This window comes from Lissotriton vulgaris, chromosome 11 (assembly GCF_964263255.1).
Source record: "Lissotriton vulgaris chromosome 11, aLisVul1.2, whole genome shotgun sequence".
Classification (NCBI taxonomy): domain Eukaryota; kingdom Metazoa; phylum Chordata; class Amphibia; order Caudata; family Salamandridae; genus Lissotriton; species Lissotriton vulgaris.
The window spans coordinates 1,010,659,297-1,010,684,474 of NC_141699.1; the positions used below are offsets into that span (position 1 = coordinate 1,010,659,297).

Here is a 25,178-nt window from a genome sequence, read left to right on the forward strand (position 1 = left end):
GGTAGGGTAGAAGGGAAATTGGTCGGAGGTTCTCTAGTTTATCAAAACTAATAGTAGGTTTCTTCTTAAGGGGTAGGACCACCGCCTTTTTCCAGTCTTTGGGTACGGTCTTGGTGCTGAAAGACACGTCTAATAGATGTCTAATGTAAGGTTCTAATACCACTAGGCTATCCACCAGACGTTTTGGTGTGGTCGGGTCCCGTGGAGATCCCGACTTCACAGATATGGTTTAACCATACCAATTTCGTGTTGTTTTTTATTTTCATAATATCTTTCAGGGCTTCTCTGTAGTCTACTAATTCATCTGTTGACCACAAGCGAACCCAATACAACCGGGGTCATCAGCACGATGAATATCCAGGTCCATTGTGAGTGGGAGTAGGGGTGTGTACTGTGGTATCGCTAGGATAGTCCTGAGAAAGGTATTCTCTTGTACCATAAAGGCGTGTTTGGCAACATGGCCCCATAACTCTGCCCCATAAAGTGCGGCCGATTGTGCTTTGTACTTATACAACTTCAAAGCTGGAGTGACAAATTTCAAGTAACTAATCTTGTGGCGCCTTATTATTGGTGCTACATTTTGCGAGAGGATCATTTTGCTTTTATCTATCTGGGTTTTCCAGTTTAGTTTGGCGTCAATTGTAATACCTAAATAATTAAAATTCAGAACATGTTCAATCGATTCCACATTAACAGTTAATGTCTTTTTAAAAGTTCTATGGGGATTAACCACCATGTACTTGGTTTTTGACGAGTTCATCTCCAGTCTTTCAGCTTTACAGTAAGACCGAAAGGTATCTAATACGTTTTGCAGTCCTTTGGGTGTCTGTGAAATTAAAGTGGTGTCATCTGCAAATAACAACGCAGGCACATGGCGAGCACCCAACTTGGGAGAGTCATGCTCGCAGCAAGAGGGTGTCTGGTATATCATTAACATACAAGGAGAACAGTGTTGGTGCCAGCACGCATCCTTACCTGACACCTCTATTTATATTAATTCGATCAGACAGTTCTCCATTTGGGCCCCATCTCACCCTAGCCAAATTAGCCTCATGCAACCTGACAATCTGTCCCAAATTTTCCCCAGGAACACCCTGGTCCCTTACATATAGATTCATCAAGCATTTTTGCGAGCGCAAACAGTGCGAATCGCAAAAATCGGCCGTTTGCGCCCGCAAAAATGGCATTTTGAATTGATCAATGGGTCATGAACTCGCAATTTGAAAAATCGCAAATAATTGCGATTTCTCAAATTGCGATCGCATTTAAGGAATCTCAATTAGAGATTCCTTAAATGCTATTCATGAACCTTTAAAAAATTGCGAATTCGCTATTTTTTACCGCTATTTACCGCAAAGTCTGACTTTGTGGTAAATAGCGAAAACTTAGAAAAATTCACATTAGTGCATTTTTCTAAGCGGTATGTTATACACACACATGTCCTTTGGACATGTGTGTGCGCAACATCAGTCTACATTGACATTTATGGGGTGCTACAGGGTGTCCTTTGGACACCCCTGGCACCCTTGAAATCCCAAAATCAAAATGCGAATCGCTAATAGCGATTCGCACATTGATATGTCTTCCCATTCATTCCTATGGGCCTTTAGGCCCTTAGGAATGAATGGGGAGTTATTCCTGATTTGCGATTAGCAATTAGCTAATCGCAAATAAGGAAGCTGTAGGAATCGCAATAAATATTGCGATTTCTACATGAATCCCGTTTTGCGAGTCTGTAATAGCGATTCCTTAATAATCGCTATTACAGACTCGCAAAACAAGCCGATGATGAATCTACCTGTTAGTCTTGACCAGAGTAAGTTTCTGGGGATCAGGTCAAAGGCTGCCTTAAGGTCAACGAAGGCCACGTACACATGTGCCCCCTTAATTTTAATGTATTTCCAGATGATACATAAGAATCTAAACACCTGGTCGATTGTGCTAATCCGTTCTCTAAAACCTGCTTGGTACTTGGTTAAGGTATTGGTCTCCTCAATCCAAGAACCAAGCCTATTTAAAACCTGCCTCGCAAATACTTTCTGTAGAACGTCAATTAGACTAATTGGTCTATAGTTGGTCGGATTCATGCGATCCCCCTTTTTGAAAATTGTTACAATCTCAGCGCCCCGCCACATATCTGGAATAGGGGCACCCTTGGCAATATCATTACAAAGGCAGTTAACATATGGGGCCCACAGCATGTTTTCATGCTTCCATAGGTCCCCCGGGATCCTATCCGGTCCGGGTGCCTTTCCCGGTTTAATCGCTTTAATGACTTCAACTGTTTCTACCAAACTAAAAGACAGAGGTATGACACTCCGGTCGGTTCTGGGTCGTCAGTAATAAATGTAGATTCAGTATTACTAGGGGAGTATAGCTTTGAAAAATAGGAAACCCAAACGTTTGCTTCAAGGAACCTATCCCTGCTGGGGGTGCCACTTCCAGAGCCTTTAGCAATCAGGCCCCAGAATAAGGTCTGATTATTTTCCTTGCACGCTTTCAATAATTTGGACCAGTTTGCTTTATCCCAGTGTTTCTGAACCCTAGCTGTTAAGCTCTTATAGCACCTGCTTTTCTCGCTCAGCACTTGTACATTTACATTTACATTTACATTCACTTGTACATTGTTGTTCTTTGCAGCCATTATAAAATCCTTTTTGGCATTTCGGCAGCTTTTATCATACCATGTGTCCCCTTTCGCTGACTTTAGCTGACCCCTTTTTAGTCGCTTGTTATTTTTGGTCAGCAATACCCCCAGTCCTGAAGAGATGTTTCCATGAATTTGCATAATGGGGATTTCCTGTACGGAGGAATTAATATACGGGGAAAACTGATCAACATAGAGTTCATAGATTTTTTTATAATAGTATTGTTTCCCATTACTACTAGCCACTTCAATGCTCTACGGTTGTATGAGGTCAAGGGTTCAATATTAGTATGTTTAAGACAATTTCTCCCAGTAGGCAGCAAATTAAATAATGCCTTATTGAGCTTCAAAGTAAGCGGGTAGTGGTCGCTTTCAACACGATTCTCCACTACAAGATCATTTACCTCTGGCCAGAGTGAAATTGACACCATAACATAATCAATGTGACTATCACAGCTGCCCCTCTTAAAGGTTGGTTGACTTGGGCTGTCTGATGGGAGATGCCCATTACAGGGTCGTAAGCCATGCGTAGTGGTCAGACGCAGTAACTGTGCTGTCGCCACTGAGCATGGCACCGCCCAACTGGTCTCAACTCCCGGGATATTGTTGGCGCTGTCCTCTTGTTCAAGGATATTTTCTAGGCCTATTATCGGCTCAAATTTACGATTGAAATCCCCCCCAACAATTACCAACGTCCCCTGATCGAGCATAGAAATAATATCTAGTTGCTCGATAACTTTTGCTTCCTTGTTGGGAGCCGAGGGCCTGCTGTAGACATTTAGAATACAAACTTCTCTTTTGTTTGTGCCATTAAACTTAACTCCCAGGATGTCCTGACCGTTGCAGTCAATTTGCTTAAAATCAATTCCTAGTGCAATTTTTGCCATATCACCAGACCTCCCGAGGGTCTTCCTTTTGGCGCGGCAATAGCGGGTACGTAAAATGATCCATAGCCAACTTTAAACTGGTTTTCAACAGCCCAGGTTTCCTGAAATAATATAATTTCAGAATCATCTACGTAATTCTGCCATGCAGGATCACTTAGGTTCTTTTTAATACCTGCTATATTCCAGGACCTCAGTTTAAAGCTAAGTTCTACCCCTGTAACTACTATATTGCCTGTCAGATTAGTTTCTGCTACTTGTACCACCTTAGTACTAACATGTTGAACACTATCTTCTAGATAATTACATTTAGATGTTTCACTCGCATTATCTAACGGGGGGTGTAGGACAGGTACAATTACATGGGGTGTTATATGCACACAGTTATTCCCCCATTCTTTCCCAACAAAAGATTCATTGAACGCAACCTCCTTATTTTTAGAAATACCCCAATTCAAATCCTCTCCCATACTGTGTAAGGTCAGTCAGTCTACACCTTCAAGACAAGATAGCAACCCAAAACGATATAAAGTAGGGATGGTATAATAATTCCTGGACTCACCCATGATCTCTGCTTGTTGCCTCCCAAAGGGGTTATAATTGGGCAGTGTCTTGGATGGTGGACGATAAAAATAGGTCAAATCGTAAGGATATATGCCACTCCCATCACTTGGATAAAAACGTCACAAATATACCCAACTACCCTTCGATCTCTGAAATTAACGATAACAGAATCCCCAGCTATATCTTTAGTTCTATGCCCGACCCAACTAACTCTCCGAGCATGCAGAATTTCCCCATCAAAGTTATTCGGGAGGGGTCTGTTCTTATTAAGCCAGAATATTAGTTTGTTTTTAAGTTCTGGGTAAGTTTCTGTTTTATCGCTTTTTAATTCTGGTACCCCAGTGAGAACCACCACATATGAAAAAGAATCAGGTGGGAGATCAATGTGATTTAAATCAATTTTACTCTTTATAAGGTTATTACGTTCCCTTACTCCGAATGAATTGTCCTTATTCTGTCCCCTGGTTCTATCTTCATTCACCCGTGTCTCCTCCCTCGCTCCTTGGGAGCATCTTGTCAGTTCCCTTGTCCTACTTTCCAATGGTGGGGCGGTTTGATTTCCTGTGCCAGATTCCACCAGAACTATCTTAGTTGCCATAGGATTAGGAAATGAAATTGTTTCCACTGCTAATGCAGTGGGTTCGTTTACCTCCCCCGTATTAACTCTTTCTGAGCACTCAATAAATTTTTTCAACATACCAGATTGCTCAGTAGTATTCTGCTCCAGTCTCTTCATCCTTTCACTGATTACTTTTATCCTTTGCAATAATGGTAGGATTAGGGACTTTATCATTTGTTCCATTTGGGGCATAAGTCCCTCCAGTGGTTGGACCGAAGGGAGGGTTAAATCAACCAGCCTTAATGGCGAGGACGTTGGGGGAGTAATGGGTAACAATTCCTGTTGAGGTGATACATTATCTTGGGAGATCTCAACCTCCTCAACAATACTATCGATGTTATTTGCCACTTCCGCAGTTTTTTGCAACTTTGGACATCTCCCCTTCTGAACCCCCCCCCCCTCCCCGCTTCCTTTTGGCAGTGGTAGTTTGTCCTGTGAATTGTTTGATCTTAAGTGTTTTTATACTATTATTTGCACAAGACCTTGTTGAGGAATGTGCTAGAACATTAGTAGGTGCCTCCTCAATGGCTACGGTATTTACTAAATCCAGTGGGACAACCTCGTTTAGCGCTAGATTAACTCGTACACTCCCCGCTTCCTATTCAGAGCTACCTCTCTCATTAGTATGTTGGGCGGTAAAAGCTTGCCCTTTTGATCGGTTTGGCGATATAACCGATCCTATAGGTCCTAAAGACGACCTTCTTATATACATTGGTTCCAACGACAGACGACGTTCTGTCATGACTATTTCATGCTCAAGAACCGATTGTGCCCTCGTGATAAACTGGTCAAGCGTTCCGCTTATAGACCTCCCACTGCAGCCCTCCTCCCCTTTCCAACACGAGCCGCCATAACCAAGCATAATGCAAACAGGTACTCCCAGACCACTTCCTAATAAGTCGATATGCAGCCAATATCAATACAACTTTCAAAACGGGAGGAAGTGTTTATAAAATCTAATCTCCTTACAGTTCTTGGAATGTTCGGAGGGTGGCCCAGCCCAGCCTCTTCCGGGCGATGACAGGCGCAGGACGGACCCGCCCATGGCCCGCGCTTTGCCCGGGCGTCCCACGCCGCAGGAGTCCGCTGAGATTTTTATGGGCCGGAGTTTCTCCTCCTCCTCCCCTCGCGAGACCGCGCTACCTCCTGGGTAGTGTAGTCCAGCAGCAGCGGTCCACGTAGGGAGCCGGTCACATAGGCGGGAGTCTGGAGATGGCCAGAAAGCTTCGCTCACAAGGAGCACAAGGAGGACAGGGCAACAAAGAACCAGCAAGTGAAAAGCAGCAAATCCCCCCGGTAAGTGCGTCCCGCGCCGCGGGAGCCCGCTGAGATTTTTATGGGCCGGAGTGTCCCCTCCTCCTCCCCTCGCGAGACCGCGCTGCCTCCTGGGTAGTGTAGTCCGGCAGCAGCGGTCCGCATAGGGAGCCGGTCACAAAGGCGGGAGTCTGGAGATGGCCAGAAAGCTTCGCTCACAAGGAGCACAGGGCAACAAAGAACCAGCAAGTGAAAAGCAGCAAGACCCCGGTAAGGGCGTCCCGCGCCGCGGGAGCCCGCCGAGATTTTTATGGGCCGGAGTGACCCCTCCTCCCCTCCTGGGTAGTGTAGTCCGGCAGCAGCGGTCCGCGTAGGGAGCCGGTCACAAAGGCGGGAGTCTGGAGATGGCCAGAAAGCTTTGCTCTCAAGGAGCACAAGGAGCAACAGGGCAACAAAGAAACAGCAAGTGAAAAGCAGCAAATCCCCTCGGTATGTTTTTATAATTTTATGTTATGTTCAGTTTGTGTAGTTATGTTTTGCTTTGTTTTATGTTATGTCATTTCTTGCTGTGCCCTATGCTATATTACATGTTAAGTTTTGGTTTATATTTGTTTTATGTTTGCTATCATGTAACGTTCTGTTTTATGTTATGTAATGTAATATGTTGTATTTATGTTATGTCATGCTATTTGATACATTGTTTCATGATCTGCTATGATTTATGCAATTTTATGAAGTATTTGATGTAATACTACGTTTTATATTATATTATATGATATATTTTTGTTTTGTTATTGGATATGGTGTAAATGTTGCTAGTTTTGGATTATTGTAATGTAATGTAAATGTAATGTATAGGCATTTATATAGCGCACTACTTACCCGGAGGGTCCCAAGGTGCTTCGACCGCTGCGAAACCCTTCCTCGCTTCCCTGAGAGATGGTCCCTTAATGGGTATCTCCAGGGTGAGACCAGGCATCCCCGGCGGTCTGGTGGGGCTGTTAGTGAAGATGAGGCAAGCTAATGCCCAGAGTTGCCGAGTGTGATCGCTGATCAGAGTGGGCACCGAGGCGAGAGAATTATTGAGTCCGCTGACCCTGGTCCAGAAACCTGCCGCGCCGGGAATCGAACCCTGGTCCCGGGCCGTCCTCTGCTCTCGGGTCTGCCGCCTCTAACCAGTGAGCCACACTACTTCACTATTATTATATTATTATATTTAAAGTTTTGGTAGTAGTTTTGGATTATTTTATTTAATGTTTTGGTTTATGTTGTTTGTTTGGTGATGTTATGTTACATATATGTGTATGGTATACCATCCATGCTATATGTTGTTATTGCTTGTTCTATGTATTGTTGTGCCATATAGTATGTTATGTGATTGCCATCTTTTATAATCTGTATTATGATGATATGTTACTTTTTTGTTATGCTTTATCTTATGTTATGTCATGTCATGAACTTTTAAGTATTATGTTACACACACTTTATAGTCTGCTGCAAAATGTGTCCATAAGTCTCCTTCAGAGCACATGTGGGCAACAAAGACTATACACACGGTAGGGCTGTAGGATTAAGTGAATCACTTGTGCCGTGACTCTAAAACAATTTCTGGATGTCATTTGTTTTCCAAAAATCAAGCATCTTACTCTTGGTCAAACTGTTTCCTGCCCCACACCACTTCTGCTATCCTTTCCTACTCTACTCCATACTCTTTATTTTGCCTGTTCACTGAAGACCTCTTGATGCATATGTTTGATATAAAGATACATATGTCAGATCTGCTACTCAGATACATAGATTGAACTGTACAATTCTTTCACCATTATTTACTTACATGACACTGGTGCTGGTTGAGTTTTTGCACTGACATTTGTGCGGCATAGCATATGCAAAAACCCTTGCGTTCACTGACCTCAAGAAATCCAACATTTTGCAGTGTGCAACCAGTCCAAATCAGTGGTGCTGAAACCATTTTTAGAGTGTGGATGCTTCCATTAATGTTATATCCCTGAAGTCATATGGATTGTGAAAAATCCAAGCGACATAGAAAACAAGCATTTGCAATGCAATGGGTCTCGCATTGCTGAAAGTTTGAGCTATCAGCGTTGCAAATAATAATGCAACCCCAATATCTCAAACTTTCAGCAATGCTCGAGCAATTGCATTGCAGATCTTTTTTCCCTAGCCATTATTGTGCTTTGTGTGTTTATTGCAAATGTGTAAGCTATTGCAGAACCACGAGGCCAGACGCAAGTAAGTTAAAAGCAAATTGACGAATCAAGGAAAGGGTGCAGTCGCACAGGCTGTTACTAGGTGTCCCTGTGGGTGCAGTGCCTTATGTTGCTAATAGAGGTATGTTTATAACTCCACAGGGACACTTAGTAACAGCCTGTGGTACTGCACCCTCTCCTTGCTTTGCAGATGGTAGGAGATGCAGCGCCGAAGCTGCAAGCAAAGAAAGTGCAGTGCTCATAAAATGGGCACCATGCTAAAAGTATGTATGACTATGTAACGGAAACAAAATGAGGAATGCTAAAGCAGGGAGGATAGGAGGTGGTGGTGTGGGGATGGCACTGGTGAGAATAAGTGCAGCAATGATGGGAGGAAGGGGTTGAGGGAGTGCCAGCGAGAGGCAACAGATTGCCAGAGCTGGCCAACCCCCACAAAATATAGTGCTCGCTGATTTATAAAGCAGACCGTGTAACAACACCAGTAAAAAGTCCAGTCGTTATGGGAGGTTACCAATGCAGACAAGATGATACCAAGGAAGGACTACTAAGCCTATTCAGAAATGAAAAGCAACGATTTTGCAAGGACAGTAACAAGAGCCAATTGAAAAGATGGGCGGGAAATGGGTGGAGCATCGATGTCGTACCTCAATACAGCATGCCTCGCAGAGCAACGCATGCGCTGCCCAGGCTCGACTTAAAAACAAGTGTAGCAAATGAGCCACGCCCGCTCAACAGGAGGGTGATAACGGTGTGGTGTGTAGCTAGTGGTGCGTTTTGGAACTCTGGTGTGGTAGCACACTGTAATGTACAGTTAGCACACTTTCTGGTGAAATGGCTACTAGATTTGCATAGACATACAGTTTTACTGGTAAAACTATAGCACAAAAACGATAATGTGTGAACATCGGGTTTCAGTGAGTATTTATTGTTCTCGCACCACCAAGTAAAATTTATTGAATTGCTTTGATCCTATTAAAATATTTGTATCTGTCACAATTCAGAATTTATAAAAAATTGTTCTTTCCCAATTGCTGATATAATTTGAAGTGTATGTAGTTCATTTTCCACTATTTAAATGTTGCTGTGTGTTACAAACAATGGACATGCCACATTGTTTCCTGTTCCCCAGCAGGATTGTCTCCTAGATCACTTTTACAAAATCCTCACTGCAGTCAGAGAATAAAAGTAAACACCAGGTTCTGAATAAGCAGCAATTTGTCAGAAGAGACAACATGATATTTGACCTTTGTTTTTGCAGCAAATGAGACAAGATAAATACAATATTTAAAGGCATCTTTATTGCTCATTAACATTCTAAAGTCCTGCATAATTATTTCTGGGGGTGCTGCAGCACCACAGCACCCCTACTTCCAGCACCTATAGTTCAAATGTTGGTGCAAAAATAAACCGGTGCAATGCACCTAATATGGACATTTTGTTCAAAATTGCGCCAACAATGGTGCATCAATGTAATTTGCCCACTAATTCAAATTAATATATTTGCAATATGCATACCTTATCCTGATTTCTGAAACCTCTTGTTTTCTTTTCCTCTTAGGTACTTTCAGTGCATTAAATATTGGCGTACTGGAGGATTTAGCTGACATAAACAAACCGGATTTCGTTTTAAACCCCGAAAAATACTTCGGAGACAGACATGACCGAAAGAGCTCTAAAGTTGTGAAGCATCCAACCCTCTCAGAAAGTAAGCATTTTTCATCTCCTCACGCCGCATGGCTGGACAGAGCATACATCACTGACTAGCAGAGAGGCCCGAATAAAGGTCAGCAGCTGATCAGCTTCGGCTGCCCCTGCTGCTGTGTGAAATGAGTAATGAAGTCCCAGTCCAGGCATTTTGCAGCGTTGAGGATTTTTCTTTACCGCAGTAGGTGTTACATTCCATTTAACCCAATGCTTAAATTCAATTTCTTTTTCTAAATATGAAAGCATTCCAAGTTTTCACTTCTGCCATATTTGAGAGCAGTATATTATCTAATTGCTGAATGGTTTACTTTTGAGGTGCAGGAGCCAGAGATCAGAGAGAGTGTAGTCACTTTCTAAACAACTCAGCTTTTTTAACCTCCGTCCCCAATCCTTGCCATCTGGGGACACAGTAAAAATACATAGTTGGAACATTGCTGGGCTAAGAAATAAAATTGAGGACGATAATTGGGTTCTCTTCTTAAAAGATTATGATGTTATTGGGCTTCAGGAATCGTGGGAAGAAAATAGCCCGATATGGTTAGATGGTTTCACATCTTATTTTGAACCAGCTAGACCATCTAACATGGGAAGATCAAAAGGTGGATTGATTACTCTGTTTGCCCTAAAGGTTGCTGGAAGTTACCGTAAGCTAGAAACTGGACTACCAAATTGTCTAGTTTCTGAGATCATCCCAGCAAATTCAAGTATGATTTTAATTGTGAATTCTTATAATTCATTTGATAGGATTACAGTCACAGAACACTTGCTCAACCTAAAGACCTACTTAGAGGGTTATAGGAAGAATTATTCTGCACCTTATTCAGTTATTATTTTAGCAGATTTTAATATACATCTATGTCATACGCAATGTGGTATTTTTGAATGTTTTGGGCCCAACAGGTTTCCTGAGCCCCACTTTGAACAAACCATACAAGGTGAATATTTGGAGCAACTTATAGCAGATCTGGGCCTCATTTATCCATCTGATTTAGGTGACATAGACACTATCCCAACATTTAAAGGGAGGGGAAACGGTACAACTATCGACTATATTTTTATAAATACCCCTCTCAAACTATTTGTCAAGGATTATATAGCTTTGTGGTCTCAATTTAGTGACCACAATCCTATACATCTGGTTTTGAGGGGTGGTGTTAGCCTTAATTTGGAGGTTAATAAATGGGTTTCCACTACAGTAATTAAGAATATAGATCAGGGTCGTAGACTGAAGTGTAGTATGGTAATTCCTGCAGATTTCTGTAATGGATTAGCCAATACAGTAGGGTCAGAATTGGAGTTGTGCTGTGATAGTGAGGCAGGAGATGATGGTGTTCTAAGTGCATACGATAAAATTAGTAGGCAAGTGGCCCAAGATCTTTCACACCCTCTCAAAGAACACGTAAATAAAGGAGAAAGGTGGTTTGATCATAGTTGTTCAGCTGCACATAAAAAATTAATGTGTGCATTAAAAAATAGCACACAAGATAAGACCTACATAGCTGATTGTAGGAAAGAGTATGAATTAGCTACAAACACTCGTAAAACTCAGATTAAAAATGATGCTTTTATGGAATTAACTTCTATTGACGTGTTAAAAAACAGCGCCAAATTTTAGAGCGTAGTGAATAGACTTTTTTTCTCTTGAGTGTAAAAGTGGTATGTTGGAGTGTAATATTCCTGAAGAGGATTGGTACACTCATTTTAAAGTTATATATGGGGACCAGGAAGAAAACAAACCGAGGGATTTTATTTTTGTAGGTAAGAAATATTTTCTAAACTTTACAGTTAGTGAGGTAGCAAAGGTTATAGCCCAAATGTTTAAAAATAAAGCCCCTGGCCCGGACGGGGATCCCGCCCACCTCTTCTTAACAAATATATCAATTTGGTCTAAACTGCTTGCCAATGTTTTTAATAAAGCCTGTAAAGTGGGTTTACCTAAATCCTGGTCGCTGTCAGTGATAGAACCAGTTTTTAAAAAGGGTTCTAGAAGTGACCCACGCTGTTATAGGCCTATTTCTTTGATCGATTCTTCTGTGAAAGTGCTGGGACGAGTGGTTTTGGCCAAGCTTACAGACTGGCTAAATGGTGCTAACATCCTCTCTAACCTCCAGTATGGTTTTAGGAAGGGGAGAGGTACCACTGATCAGTGCCTTAACTTGCTCTTGTTGACTGGGAAATATACCATTGCGAAGAAGGGCACACTTCATTTAGCATTCATGGATCTTTCTTCGGCTTTTGACCGAGTAAACAGGTCAAAGTTATGACATCTGCTCTTGAAATTAGGATTAGATGAAAATATAGTAAATTTTCTGGCAGATCTGCATCAAAATCTGGGCGCCACAGTACGATACGATAAAAGAGGGAACCTATCACGTAACATCCGTATAATTAAAAGATTGAGACAGGGCTGCATTTTGGCCCCTTTGTTATTCACTTTATATATTAACAATCTTGAAATTGTTCTATCGGATGCTTGTAGTGATATCCCGTGTATAGGAGAGAGATTAATTCCGGCCCTGTTATATGCAGATGACGCTGCTCTACTAGCTAGAACGGCGAATGGCCTACAGCAGCTTTTAACCACTTTTGCTTCATTCATGAAGTCCCTGGACTTGGATGTAAATTTCTCCAAGTCCCACATTATGATCATGGGGGCCAAGCCAAAGAAATGTAAAAGTCACTATTGTGAGGGAAACAATTTCACACGGGTAACGCCATTCTCATATTTGGGAGTGTTATTCGACGAAAGGGGCTCCTGGTTCCCACAAATGCGGCCAAAAGTAATTTAATGGCAAGATCAACTGTTGCTGTTTTAGATTTTGCTCGCAGATTGGGCTCTAAACCCATACAAGCTATGTTAAATATCTACAGGGCTAAATGTCTGGCCATTGCGAGCTATCGTTCAGAACTTTGGGGCTACAGAAATGCCGGGAACGTGCAAATAGTGGAAAATACATTTCTAAGAAGTTTGTTAGCCGTACCGTCATCGACATCCACAAAATTATTCATCAAGAAATGGGCATAGGTTATATAACAGACACCATTGGAATGTCTCCTCTGCTCAAATGGATAAGTATTTGGACAAATCCGGAGCTGGAGATGAACCGTGTCATCATTCATGACTGTTTAACTCTTGACTTGGCAAGTAGCATCCCATGGTTAAATTATGTCAAAAGGACTGCAGCTTATTTAGGCAGACCTGACCTCTTTGGTTCCCTGTAGAAATTGTTAAAAGCAGACAAATTGTGGGTTAAAAATATGTATGTTCAGGTTTCTCAAAGTGATAGAGAGCAGAATGAGTTAAGCAAACCGTGTGTTCTGGCTCATCAGCTGATATGTACATCATTAACGATTGAGCCATACCTAACCATTGTGTCTAACCAGCGCCATCGCTTCCTATTGGTACTATTTAGGTTAAACCAACTACATTTGCTTTTTGCCAAGCCAAAGGGATGGAAAAAGCTGGAGCACTTAGATGTATGTACCTGTGACATTTTCTCTACTCCGGATTCTCTGCATTTTGTTTTATTTTGTGAATATTTTTTGCATATTCGTAATCGTTTTATAATACCGATTTTAAAAGGCAAAGGTTTTACTCATGCAAAACCGGCTTTTATTCCTGGAGGGAAGCGGTAAGGGGATGACCAGTCTTTCTGGTCAGTGCCTGCCTTGTACCTGTTGTCCCGCCGTCGTCCTCCGCTAATAACCCAAAGCGTATGCATGAGAAGGGAATCCCCCTCTCACATATAGAAAAACGTCTTAGTGAGTGTATCACATAGTCTGTACCACAACACTAAGTCTGTTTTATTTCACCACACCTTTTTAAAAAACGGTCCTGAGGAAAGCCAGAATACTCTAAGGCACTGGCTGAAACATGTCGACCATCTGAAGGACGCAGGGGGCAGTAACTCGCCACCCTCGCACGTCCTGTAGCCTTACTTTTAACCGCTGGTGACAGCCCAGTTATTAAAATTTAATTTACCCTCGGGTACTGGGACCACCACCAAGCCGTTTTAAATCACAACTCACCCAACCTCACTGCACTCTCAGCAATATACCAGCTCCGCTGTAATCAGGCATCGTAGCACACCCGGGACATACTAGGTGTCACCGGGTGGGCCCGATGATGAAGCATGCCACCAACTAGGTTGGTGGGTGAGGGCTTCATGAATACACCTACAAGGTGCCCGTGACAGAACTAATTTGAGTACTGCAACACTTTGGTCAACTTAAGCTAGTCCTCTTTGTTTAATCACATATAAACCCTCGGGGACTCGGACTAGCTACCTAGTCCTCTCTCTCCTTCTTGTTACACGCATACAAAGGTTTACAACACCCTGTTAAATCTACTAAGGTTCTAGAATATTTAGCAAGCCATAAAGGGCTTGCAGGATTGAAATGCTTCAGGCCCTCGATATTAGGAACTAGCAGACATTTTGGGCATTCATTTCCAAGGGCACCAACAAGCATGCAGGACTCTAGCAATATCCCAGCGTATGTGTGGCATTTCAATATTAGTATTTTGTATGAGGTTAGTGATTGACAGATAATTTCGATTCTTCACATCCTATTCCAGTTCGTTCGCCTTCAGTTAGAAAAATCTCTGAGCCACTATTCACCTGTAAAGCCTCTGGTGCTAAAGGTACAAAACTTTTGTCAAAATCTATTCTTAAAATTGATCCGATCTGCTGGGTATCTTTTCTATTACTGATTACATTATGAAGGTGGGACCCTTGTTTTCAATATGTAAGGGATCTCTATCTCTTGGTCCTTGTTTTCAAAAAAGTCTCTCCAAGTAAGCCAGATGATCATAGAATCCTACCAATACTTTACCTTCCTGTTAAAATTTTCACAAAGGAAAGGATATCAGGAGGAGAGGAAATCAATAGAATAATTAATTAACATGATTTACATTTGTCTTCAAGAAGGAATGTCCACCACAAAATGTGCCATTGTGCTGACCCTGCTTCCAAGTCAAGCATAGGTTCAAGCTACTCTCCCATTGCATTATTTGTTTATGATCTTCTCAAAAGCATTTGGTAATCTTATACATATCCAGCCATAGGCTAAACTCTTTAACCTTGGTTTATTTGTTTTACAAAGCGATATTAGACCTCTTGGGATACCTGATAAACTCTCTCAGTTAGTCAGACCCCTATCCAGGTTGTTTTTCGAAACTGACAAGGGTGTCTGCTTGATCCTTGGTTGAATAACATTGATCAAATTTGGATTTTTGTTTGCGGAATCCACACACTGTTCCTCCATTCTTGGCCATGAGGAGATCTACATACTCAATTACTCAGTCAAATTTCTTTTATGGGGTTATACTTCAGTAGACTTACAACCGAGTGTTTACATGATTATGTCGCTAATAACTCATCCAAGGCACACTCTTTAGAAATCCCTCTGCTGCAAACAGCAGATGGATTTCCTTTTGTTTCTTCAGCCTCGGAAGCTCCTGAGGCATTTTTCTATCAGGGTAGTGACGATCAGTGTGCATGGCGTGCTGACGCCACTACACTGAAAGTGGAAGTGAAATGAGCCGATCTGCTCATTTCACTTTCACTGCCTACGAGCTCTTGGGGGACTATCTAAGGCCCCGAGCACGTAGGCAGATGGGAGGGACATAATTGGAAAGGGGAGTATCTCCCCTTCCCAATGGTACCCTTCCCTAGTGGATCCCAGCATGAATATCACAGCAGGAGGGCAATCCCCAAGCAGGGATCCACCACAAGTCACCAGAGAGGGGAGAGCACACCCTTGGGCAAGAGCCTTTGCATACTAATTTAACAGTATTCAGTCTCTCTGCCACCACCCCATTTGGGGCAGAAAGAACACTCGACACCAGGGATTCTTTTTTTAAGTTAGGGGTGAGGGGTTGCCCTAAATGAGCATTATAATGCCCCCACCCCAAAATTGGTACAGTCTTTCTGCCCTCCTGGGGCGCAGATGGGGGCAATAGTCCCGATCTGCTCCCCCACGGTGTCTGAAAGCACACTAGGCACCAGGGATTATTATTTTTTTAAATTATTGAGGGATGGGGGCTGCACAATACTCCCACCCCAACACAAAAGGGACAGACTTTCTGCCCCCCCAGGAGGTAGATAGGGGTTATTACCCTATCTAAAAGAGGGGTGGGGCTGCCTAGAATTGGCATGCTAATGTCCCCACCCCAAAACAAAAGGGACATTCCTCCTTCCCCGGGGGCATATGGGGGTTATTAATCCCGATCTGCCCCCCAGAGGGTAGAAAGCCCACTTGACACCAGGGATTTCATTTTTATTATAAAAGAGTGATGGGAGCTACCCGCAGTAGGCAAGGCCATACCCCAACCCACAATTATAAAAACAGAAGTATTTCTGCCCCCCTGCACCAGGCAGATGACTAAGCCCACATGCCACTAGGGATTTTTTATTTTGAATATGTAGGGGTGGGGGCTGCCCAAAATGGGCATGCCAATGCCCCCATCCCCAAACAAAAATCGGACAGAGGGGGCAGATGGGGGTTATTACCCCCAATCTGTCCTCAGGGGCAGACAACCCACCAGACAACAGGGATTTTTTTTACTGACTAAAGCTAGGGATGACCTCCACTTGTTGCTGGTCAAAGAAAACAGTAGACTTTAAAGCACTCTGTATTGCTCACAAAGCATTGCATCTCAATGGCACTGAATCATTGAGTAAAAGGTTTTCATGGTACAACCCTAACAGATCTCTACATTCAGCTACTTTGAAGAAGCTGTCTGGTTTTTTAAGTATGGGCGGAAAATCCGTTACGCTCGCGGATTTTGCCGATTTTCGGTAAATTCGCAATCCGCGAGATTTGCGAATTTCCCGCAAAATCCGCAAATTCGCACGCAGCGGATTTTTTTTTTCTTGGTGATACAATTTTGCGGCGCGCGGCGTTTATCATCGTTTGCCGAGTTGTTTTTCTCGATATTTTGCGAGTGCTGCGCCATTTTGGATCTTGCTGCGGGATCCCCGCGGGAATTTGGCGAGCGCGATTACGTCATCGCGGCTTGCCAACTTGCACAGCGAGAGTTTGTCAACGCGAGTACGGCGAGATCACGTCTCGCGGTACTTCGCAATTGCGAGATTTGATATGAGCAGCAACAATCTCGCACAAGCGAAAATATAAAATTTGCAATTCTGCACAAGAAATCCACCAGCAAGCAGCATAAACCTTCTTGAAATGATGATTTTTATCTGAATAACTCCTTAGGTTGACATTTGCCTGCACTTTTTTAGCGAGGAGTCCATTTTGGGGAGGGGGGTGGGAGGAAGGAAGTGCCCCACAGTCTTCAACTTCCTGTTCCTGTCCAGAAGGCTCCTCCCAGTGCTTTGTCCATCTCCTGGTCACTTTTCATTTGGACCTGGAGCTGGAAGGATTACTTTTTGTGGATGCTGCTGGATATTTGGATTTGAGGCCTTTTTGACTTTCTTTGGATCACTGTTGGATTAGAAATTTTACAAGTAAGTTTGTTTGGGGCATTACAGTTGCTGCAACTACAATTTTGGAATTTTCGATTTTTGGGCTGTTTTGGGGCCTTTTGCCCAGGGGTACTCAGTGGTGGGTGGGCTGAGTCTTTCTGTGGGGTGTCTTGAACTTAAACATCATGGAGGGCATGGATGGATTGGGATTGTGCTGATTTTTCAGTGATTTTCGTTTTTTGGGGCTGTACTTGTGGCCTTTTCACCAGGGGTATTTGAGTCTAGCATGGGCCTAGTCTTTCTGTGGGGTGTCTTGAACTTAAACATCATGGAGGGCATGGATGGAATGGGATTGTGCTGATTTTTCAGTTATTTTCGTTTTTTAGGGCTGTACTTGTGGCCTTTTCACCAGGGGTATTGAGTCTAGCATGGGCCTAGTCTTTTTGTGGGGTGTCTTGAACTTAAACATCATGGAGGGCATGGATGGAATGGGATTGTGCTGATTTTTCAGTGTTTTTCGATTTTTGGGGGTGTTCATGGGGAGGGACAGGCCATGTGGCTGGGGGCCATTTTGAGTGCTGCTACAGGGCCTGGCCATGTGCTGGGAGGCAAGTGGCCATTTTGAATGCAGGCATTGTTGTTAGGCCTGCAACCATTTTGCCTACTTTTCAACCTTTATGCCCAGGGGTAGTGAGTCTTGCATGGGCCTAGTCTTTCTGTGGGGTGTCTTGAATTTAAACATCATGGAGGGCATGGATGGAATGGGATTGTGCAGATTTTTCAGTGATTTTCGTTTTTGGGGGCTGTACTTGTGGCCTTTTCACTAGGGGTATTTGAGTCTAGCATGGGCCTAGTCTTTCTGTGGGGTGTCTTGAACTTAAACATCATGGAGGGCATGGATGGAATGGGATCGTGCTGATTTTTCAGTGATTTTCGTTTTTTGGGGCTGTACTTGTGGCCTTTTCACCAGGGGTATTGAGTCTTGCATGGGCCTAGTCTTTCTGTGGGGTGTCTTGAACTTAAACATCATGGAGGGCATGGATGGAATGGGATTGTGCTGATTTTTCAGTGTTTTTCGATTTTTGGGGGTGTTCATGGGGAGGGACAGGCCATGTGGCTGGGGGCCATTTTGAGTGCTGCTACAGGGCCTGGCCATGTGCTGGGAGGCAAGTGGCCATTTTGAATGCAGGCATTGTTGTTAGGCCTGCAACCATTTTGCCTACTTTTCAACCTTTATGCCCAGGGGTAGTGAGTCTTGCATGGGCCTAGTCTTTCTGTGGGGTGTCTTGAATTTAAACATCATGGAGGGCATGGATGGAATGGGATTGTGCAGATTTGTCAGTGATTTTCGTTTTTGGGGGCTGTACTTGTGGCCTTTTCACTAGGGATATTTGAGTCTAGCATGGGCCTAGTCTTTCTGTGGGGTGTCTTGAACTTAAACATCATGGAGGGCATGGATGGAATGGGATTGTGCTGATTTTTCAGTGATTTTCGTTTTTTGGGGCTGTACTTGTGGCCTTTTCACCAGGGGTATTGAGTCTTGCATGGGCCTAGTCTTTCTGTGGGGTGTCTTGAACTTAAACATCATGGAGGGCATGGATGGAATGGGATTGTGCTGATTTTTCAGTGATTTTCGTTTTTTGGGGCTGTACTTGTGGCCTTTTCACCAGGGGTATTGAGTCTTGCATGGGCCTAGTCTTTCTGTGGGGTGTCTTGAACTTAAACATCATGGAGGGCATGGATGGAATGGGATTGTGCTGATTTTTCAGTGTTTTTCGATTTTTTGGGGTGTTCATGGGGAGGGACAGGCCATGTGGCTGGGGGCCATTTTGAGTGCTGCTACAGGGCCTGGCCATGTGCTGGGAGGCAAGTGGCCATTTTGAATGCAGGCATTGTTGTTAGGCCTGCAACCATTTTGCCTACTTTTCAACCTTTATGCCCAGGGGTAGTGAGTCTTGCATGGGCCTAGTCTTTCTGTGGGGTGTCTTGAATTTAAACATCATGGAGGGCATGGATGGAATGGGATTGTGCAGATTTTTCAGTGATTTTCGTTTTTGGGGGCTGTACTTGTGGCCTTTTCACTAGGGGTATTTGAGTCTAGCATGGGCCTAGTCTTTCTGTGGGGTGTCTTGAACTTAAACATCATGGAGGGCATGGATGGAATGGGATTGTGCTGATTTTTCAGTGATTTTCGTTTTTTGGGGCTGTACTTGTGGCCTTTTCACCAGGGGTATTGAGTCTTGCATGGGCCTAGTCTTTCTGTGGGGTGTCTTGAACTTAAACATCATGGAGGGCATGGATGGAATGGGATTGTGCTGATTTTTCAGTGTTTTTCGATTTTTGGGGGTGTTCATGGGGAGGGACAGGCCATGTGGCTGGGGGCCATTTTGAGTGCTGCTACAGGGCCTGGCCATGTGCAGGGAGGCAAGTGGCCATTTTGAATGTAGGCATTGTTGTTAGGCCTGCAACCATTTTGCCTACTTTTCAACCTTTATGCCCAGGGGTAGTGAGTGTTGCATGGGCCTAGTCTTTCTGTGGGTTGTCTTGAATTTAAACATTATGGAGGGCATGGATGGAATGGGATTGTGCTGATTTTTCAGTGATTTTCGTTTTTTGGGGGCTGTACTTGTGGCCTTTTCACTAGGGGTATTTGAGTCTAGCATGGGCCTAGTCTTTCTGTGGGGTGTCTTGAACTTAAACATCATGGAGGGCATGGATGGAATGGGATTGTGCTGATTTTTCAGTGATTTTCGATTTTTGGGGGTGTTCATGGGGAGGGACAGGCCATGTGGCTGGGGGCCATTTTGAGTGCTGCTACAGGGCCTGGCCATGTGCAGGGAGGCAAGTGGCCATTTTGAATGTAGGCATTGTTGTTAGGCCTGCAACCATTTTGCCTACTTTTCAACCTTTATGCCCAGGGGTAGTGAGTGTTGCATGGGCCTAGTCTTTCTGTGGGTTGTCTTGAATTTAAACATCATGGAGGGCATGGATGGAATGGGATTGTGCTGATTTTTCAGTGATTTTCGTTTTTTGGGGCTGTACTTGTGGCCTTTTCACCAGGGGTATTGAGTCTTTCATGGGCCTAGTCTTTCTGTGGGGTGTCTTGAACTTAAACATCATGGAGGGCATGGATGGAATGGGATTGTGCTGATTTTTCAGTGATTTTCGTTTTTTGGGGCTGTACTTGTGGCCTTTTCACCAGGGGTATTGAGTCTTGCATGGGCCTAGTCTTTCTGTGGGGTGTCTTGAACTTAAACATCATGGAGGGCATGGATGGAATGGGATTGTGCTGATTTTTCAGTGATTTTCGATTTTTGGGGGTGTTCATGGGGAGGGACAGGCCATGTGGCTGGGGGCCATTTTGAGTGCTGCTACAGGCCCTGGCCATGTGCTGGGAGGCAAGTGGCCATTTTGAATGTAGGCATTATTGTTAGGCCTGCAACCATTTTGCCTACTTTTCAACCTTTATGCCCAGGGGTAGTGAGTCTTGCATGGGCCTAGTCTTTCTGTGGGTTTTCTTGAATTTAAACATCATGGAGGGCATGGATGGAATGGGATTGTGCTGATTTTTCAGTGATTTTCGTTTTTGGGGGCTGTACTTGTGGCCTTTTCACCAGGGGTATTTGAGTCTAGCATGGGCCTAGTCTTTCTGTGGGGTGTCTTGAACTTAAACATCATGGAGGGCATGGATGGAATGGGATTGTGCTGATTTTTCTGTTTTATTTTTTTTATTTTTTTGGGGTGTATAACTGAACTGATGTTCCTCTGTCTTCCATTGTTTTTAGGTGCACAAGACTCAAGAGAACCACCAGTGCCAGGAAGAAGTCCTGCAGCGGTGTGTGTGTGCAGCATAACGTCACGCGACGTCACGTCTGGCCTCAGACAACTCTACAATTCGTGCAACTGCGGCCTGCTGTCTGACCTGCTCTGAAGAAGATGGCCCCAAAAAAAGGTCTCCGTAGCTCCTCTAGCAAGAAAGTTGCTAGTAAGGAGCAGAAGAAGCAAGTTACCAAGGAGGCTGGTGTGCCAACCGCCACGTTTTTTGGGAGCAAAAAAAAAAGTACGCCTGCAGCAGCAGGATCTGCTGGGGACCAAGCTGGGAGCAGCACCCCCGCTCCATTGGGTTCAGTGCCTCCACCACCACCCCAAATTAAGTCAAAGCCCTTGAGTGCTTCAGAGGCAGTCAGTGTACTTCTCCAATCACCTTCGACCAGTGATGTTGGCTCATCGCAAGAAAGTAGCAGCAATGTCCCTGAATCAACACAGGTTGTTGTAACTCATCTGACAAGTGTTGAACAACCACAGCCGCAACAACAACATGTGCAAGTAGTACAAGCCCAAGTACATGTGGAAGGAGAGGCAGCGCAAGGAGATGCGCAAGCAGAGGTGCATGGAGGGTCACAAGTGCCCACAATAGTTGTTCCTCCCGAAGTAGGGGCACATCAGGAAATTGACAATCAGACCGAGGTATCATTTGAGGAAGCCACTCCTCCTGATGATCATTCATTGTCTTCCACATCCCTAGCAAGGAAAAGATCAAGGGGGGTGTCTACATCTTCTTCAAGCTCACCTCCTACTGATGATCTGGATGACGAATGGGTACCACCACGGCAGCCTGAGAGTGAGGCACACCATGATCTGACAAAGATACCTAAGCGTAAAAGGAAGGTCGTCGAAAAACTCATACCTATGGAGTGTGATGAGGCTCAACAAGAAGTGACGCATACTGCTGCTGATGAAGCCCTTCACGACGACGATCCAGTCATCATAATGGTCACTGCAGCCCCAGCGGGCATGCAGCAAAGAGACATTTTGACCCTATCCCGAGAAGCTGCTGAGCGTGATGATGATGTCGACGAGGAGTCAATGGAAACACAACAATCATTAGATTTGGAGTTAACTAGTACACCAACACCTACCGCTTCCATATTTCTTCCTCGCAAGAAGGGACTTCCATCCACCTCGACCTCAATTAGTGGTGGTGAAAGTGCAAAACGTACTGAAGTTCGGCAATCCACATCCTCCACTTCATCTGGCATTAGCAGCAGGACCACCACCACCAGTATCGCCGCCTCCTCCGGCCCCCAAAGACATTTCAAGTCTCCAGTTTGGGACTTCTTTAGTGTTTGCCCAAGAATGGAAAACGTAGCCATTTGTAGCATGTGTAAGTTTCGAGTTAGTCGTGGTAAGTTTGGTACCAACTATGGTACCGGAGGCCAGAGAGGTCATCTTAGGAGAGCGCACCCTGTCCAATGGTTTGCGCACCTAGAGGCGGTCAAGGAAGCCCGAATTGCACGTAATGAAAAAGTTGATTTTTCATCTGATGATGACGAGGAGGAAGAAGACGATTCAAACACTTCACTTACACCCAGTACCCCTGTCAGCAGCACACCCCATGTGAGCCACACTAAGAGTGTGGGAGAGAGTGAGACATCAAGGCGGAAAAGTTCATCAGCGAGCGTAACTGGGTCGAAGATATCATCATCATCCCGTAAATCCTTGGTCCAGGGCAACATTAAAAAGATGTTGTTTACAGAAGCGCAATATGAACGCAACCACCCACTGACGCGTCTATATAACACTAAGCTGGCTAAAATGCTAGCTCTGGACCTTCTCCCTTTTTCTTTTGTAGAAGGGGTTGGTTTTCTAGAATTAGTGGCAGCGCTCTGCCCTAAATGGAAGGTTCCTAGCCGGTTCTATTTTGCCCGAGTTGCGGTTCCAGCACTACATGAAGATGTTCTGAAGGTGATTGGGGCAGCTTTGCAGAAGAGTGCTGTTCACACTATACATCTGACAACAGACATGTGGACCAGTGGCGCAGGCGCTGATTACATGTGCATCACTGCACACTGGGTCTCTTTTTCAGGGGCTAAAGCAAAGCTAAACGCAGGTGTTGACACGGACATTGTTTTTAAAGCTGCTCGGAAACATGCACCACTAGCCATGTTTGGTTTGGAGAAACGTCACACAGCAGAAAACATTTTGGATGTCTTTAACACAAAGGTCCTTAACTGGCTGTCCCCACTAAAACGCCAGGTTGGTTATGTTTCCACGGACAATGGCGCCAATATAGTTAAGGCCATGAGGGAGGGTGACTATTTCAGAGTACCGTGTTTGGCGCACTGTATAAACCTGGTTGTCCAAAAATTCTTGGGTAATAAAGGCAGTGCAGCGTACAGAGTATTGGACACCTGCCGAAAAATGTGCAACCATTTCAGCCATTCTTTTAAGGCCCGGAAGCAGCTGAGGAGCCTGCTATATCAACGTCAAATGCCAGTGAAAGCACTCATCCAGGAGGTGGTAACACGTTGGAACTCAACCTTCTACATGCTTGAGCGTCTGTATGAGCAGTATACGGTACTCGATCAATATTTCTTAACAGAGGGTACAGCTCAGGAGGACCTGAGGATGGGTGCGGCGCAATGGAACATAGTTCAAAGCCTGACACGCATGCTTCGTCCTTTTGAGTTTTCACGCGTGCAGTCAGCAAGGAGGACTGTAATTTGGGAAAAGCTATCCCATTGTTGTACATGCTGGAGGACCAACTGAAGGAGGTGTGTTCTGTGTTTGAAAAAGATGTAAAAAACCAAGACTCTTTTGTTCTGGCTGAGAAATTATTAGAGCTCCTACAAGGTGATGAACGTCTTAAAAAGATCCACTCAGAAGAGCATTACATTTGTGCTACTATTCTGGATCCACGCTACAAAAAGGCGCTGGCAGGCCAAGCATTCTTTCCTTTTGATGATGAACATGTTCCAAAGTACAAACATTGGCTAGCCTTGTCAGCCAAGAGGTTTGAAAGAGAACGGCTGAAAATTGAAGGAAATGGCAGTACATCAGCAGGCCATCCCCAGTCAAAACAATCCACTTCTGCACCTGTGGCTGTGGCACAAGTGACCTCTCAGCCGTTAAAGACACCGGCAACCGGATCATCTGCACCAGACACAACAGAAACATTGGAGGCTGAAGAGGATTGGCTAGCTCTGCGTGGGTTTGGTTCTCAAAAGGTCAGAGGCACAGCAAGAGCTAAGCAAAGTGGAGGAACCTTGGATGAGGACCTTGAGTCGATGGTGAAGGACTATCTGAATGACTCAACAGAGGTCTATGTTAATTCTGACCCATTGGCGTATTGGCATGGGAAAAAAGAATTGTGGCCACAGCTCACCAACCTGGCTTTAAACTACTTGTCTTGCCCACTCGCAAGTGTGTCTTCTGAACGTGTTTTCAGTGCTGCTGGTGGCATTGTAACTCCCAAACGGAGCCGCCTCTCGCCCAAAAATGTGGAGAGGTTAACAATGATCAAGATGAATCAGCACCTCATACCACCAGATTACAGAGTACGAGAAAGCGCGCCGGATGAAGACGAGGTGGCCAGCAACATAGATGAGGGAATTTCTACTCTGTCAGGTGACACTGAGCTCACCCTGCCTGAATTCGCAGAGTATGATGACGAAGCCTTATTCTCATTCCTGGACCGTGATACCGAGCCCTGAAAATGAGACAACGAATCAATAACTTTCTTTTTCGTCCTTATTCACTTTTATTCCTGTGTGTCTGTCTTTCTTTGTTGTGCACAGTTAATATATTTCAAACTTTAATCAGATAATCACAAAAACAAGCCCATCAGCAGAACTGTCTTCACTGGTTTGCTAATTGATTTGAAGTTGCCGCAGTCTGCATTCCTCAGGTTCACAAGTTCAGAAGAACATGCTCCTCTATCCTCCTCCTCCAGACTCCTATTTCCATCAAACCAGAGGGCTGGTTTACGCCCAATGAAGAAAGACTCAGCACTTGTGGGGGTGTTGTTCTACCTCTTTGCAGGTGAGTTGACGGCTCTAGGACCAT

General features: G+C 44.2%; 1 protein-coding gene across 2 annotated transcripts in view; it reads left to right on the top strand.

The window, feature by feature from the left end:
• WDR49 (WD repeat domain 49) overlaps positions 1-25,178 on the top strand; it is a 339,477-nt gene that overhangs the window by 289,308 nt on the left and 24,991 nt on the right. For both annotated transcript variants that reach the window (XM_086944927.1, XM_086944926.1), the window contains one exon: positions 9,758-9,904. In XM_086944927.1, coding sequence (XP_086801053.1) covers positions 9,758-9,904 — 147 coding nt within the window. The remainder of the gene's footprint in view (positions 1-9,757; positions 9,905-25,178) is intronic.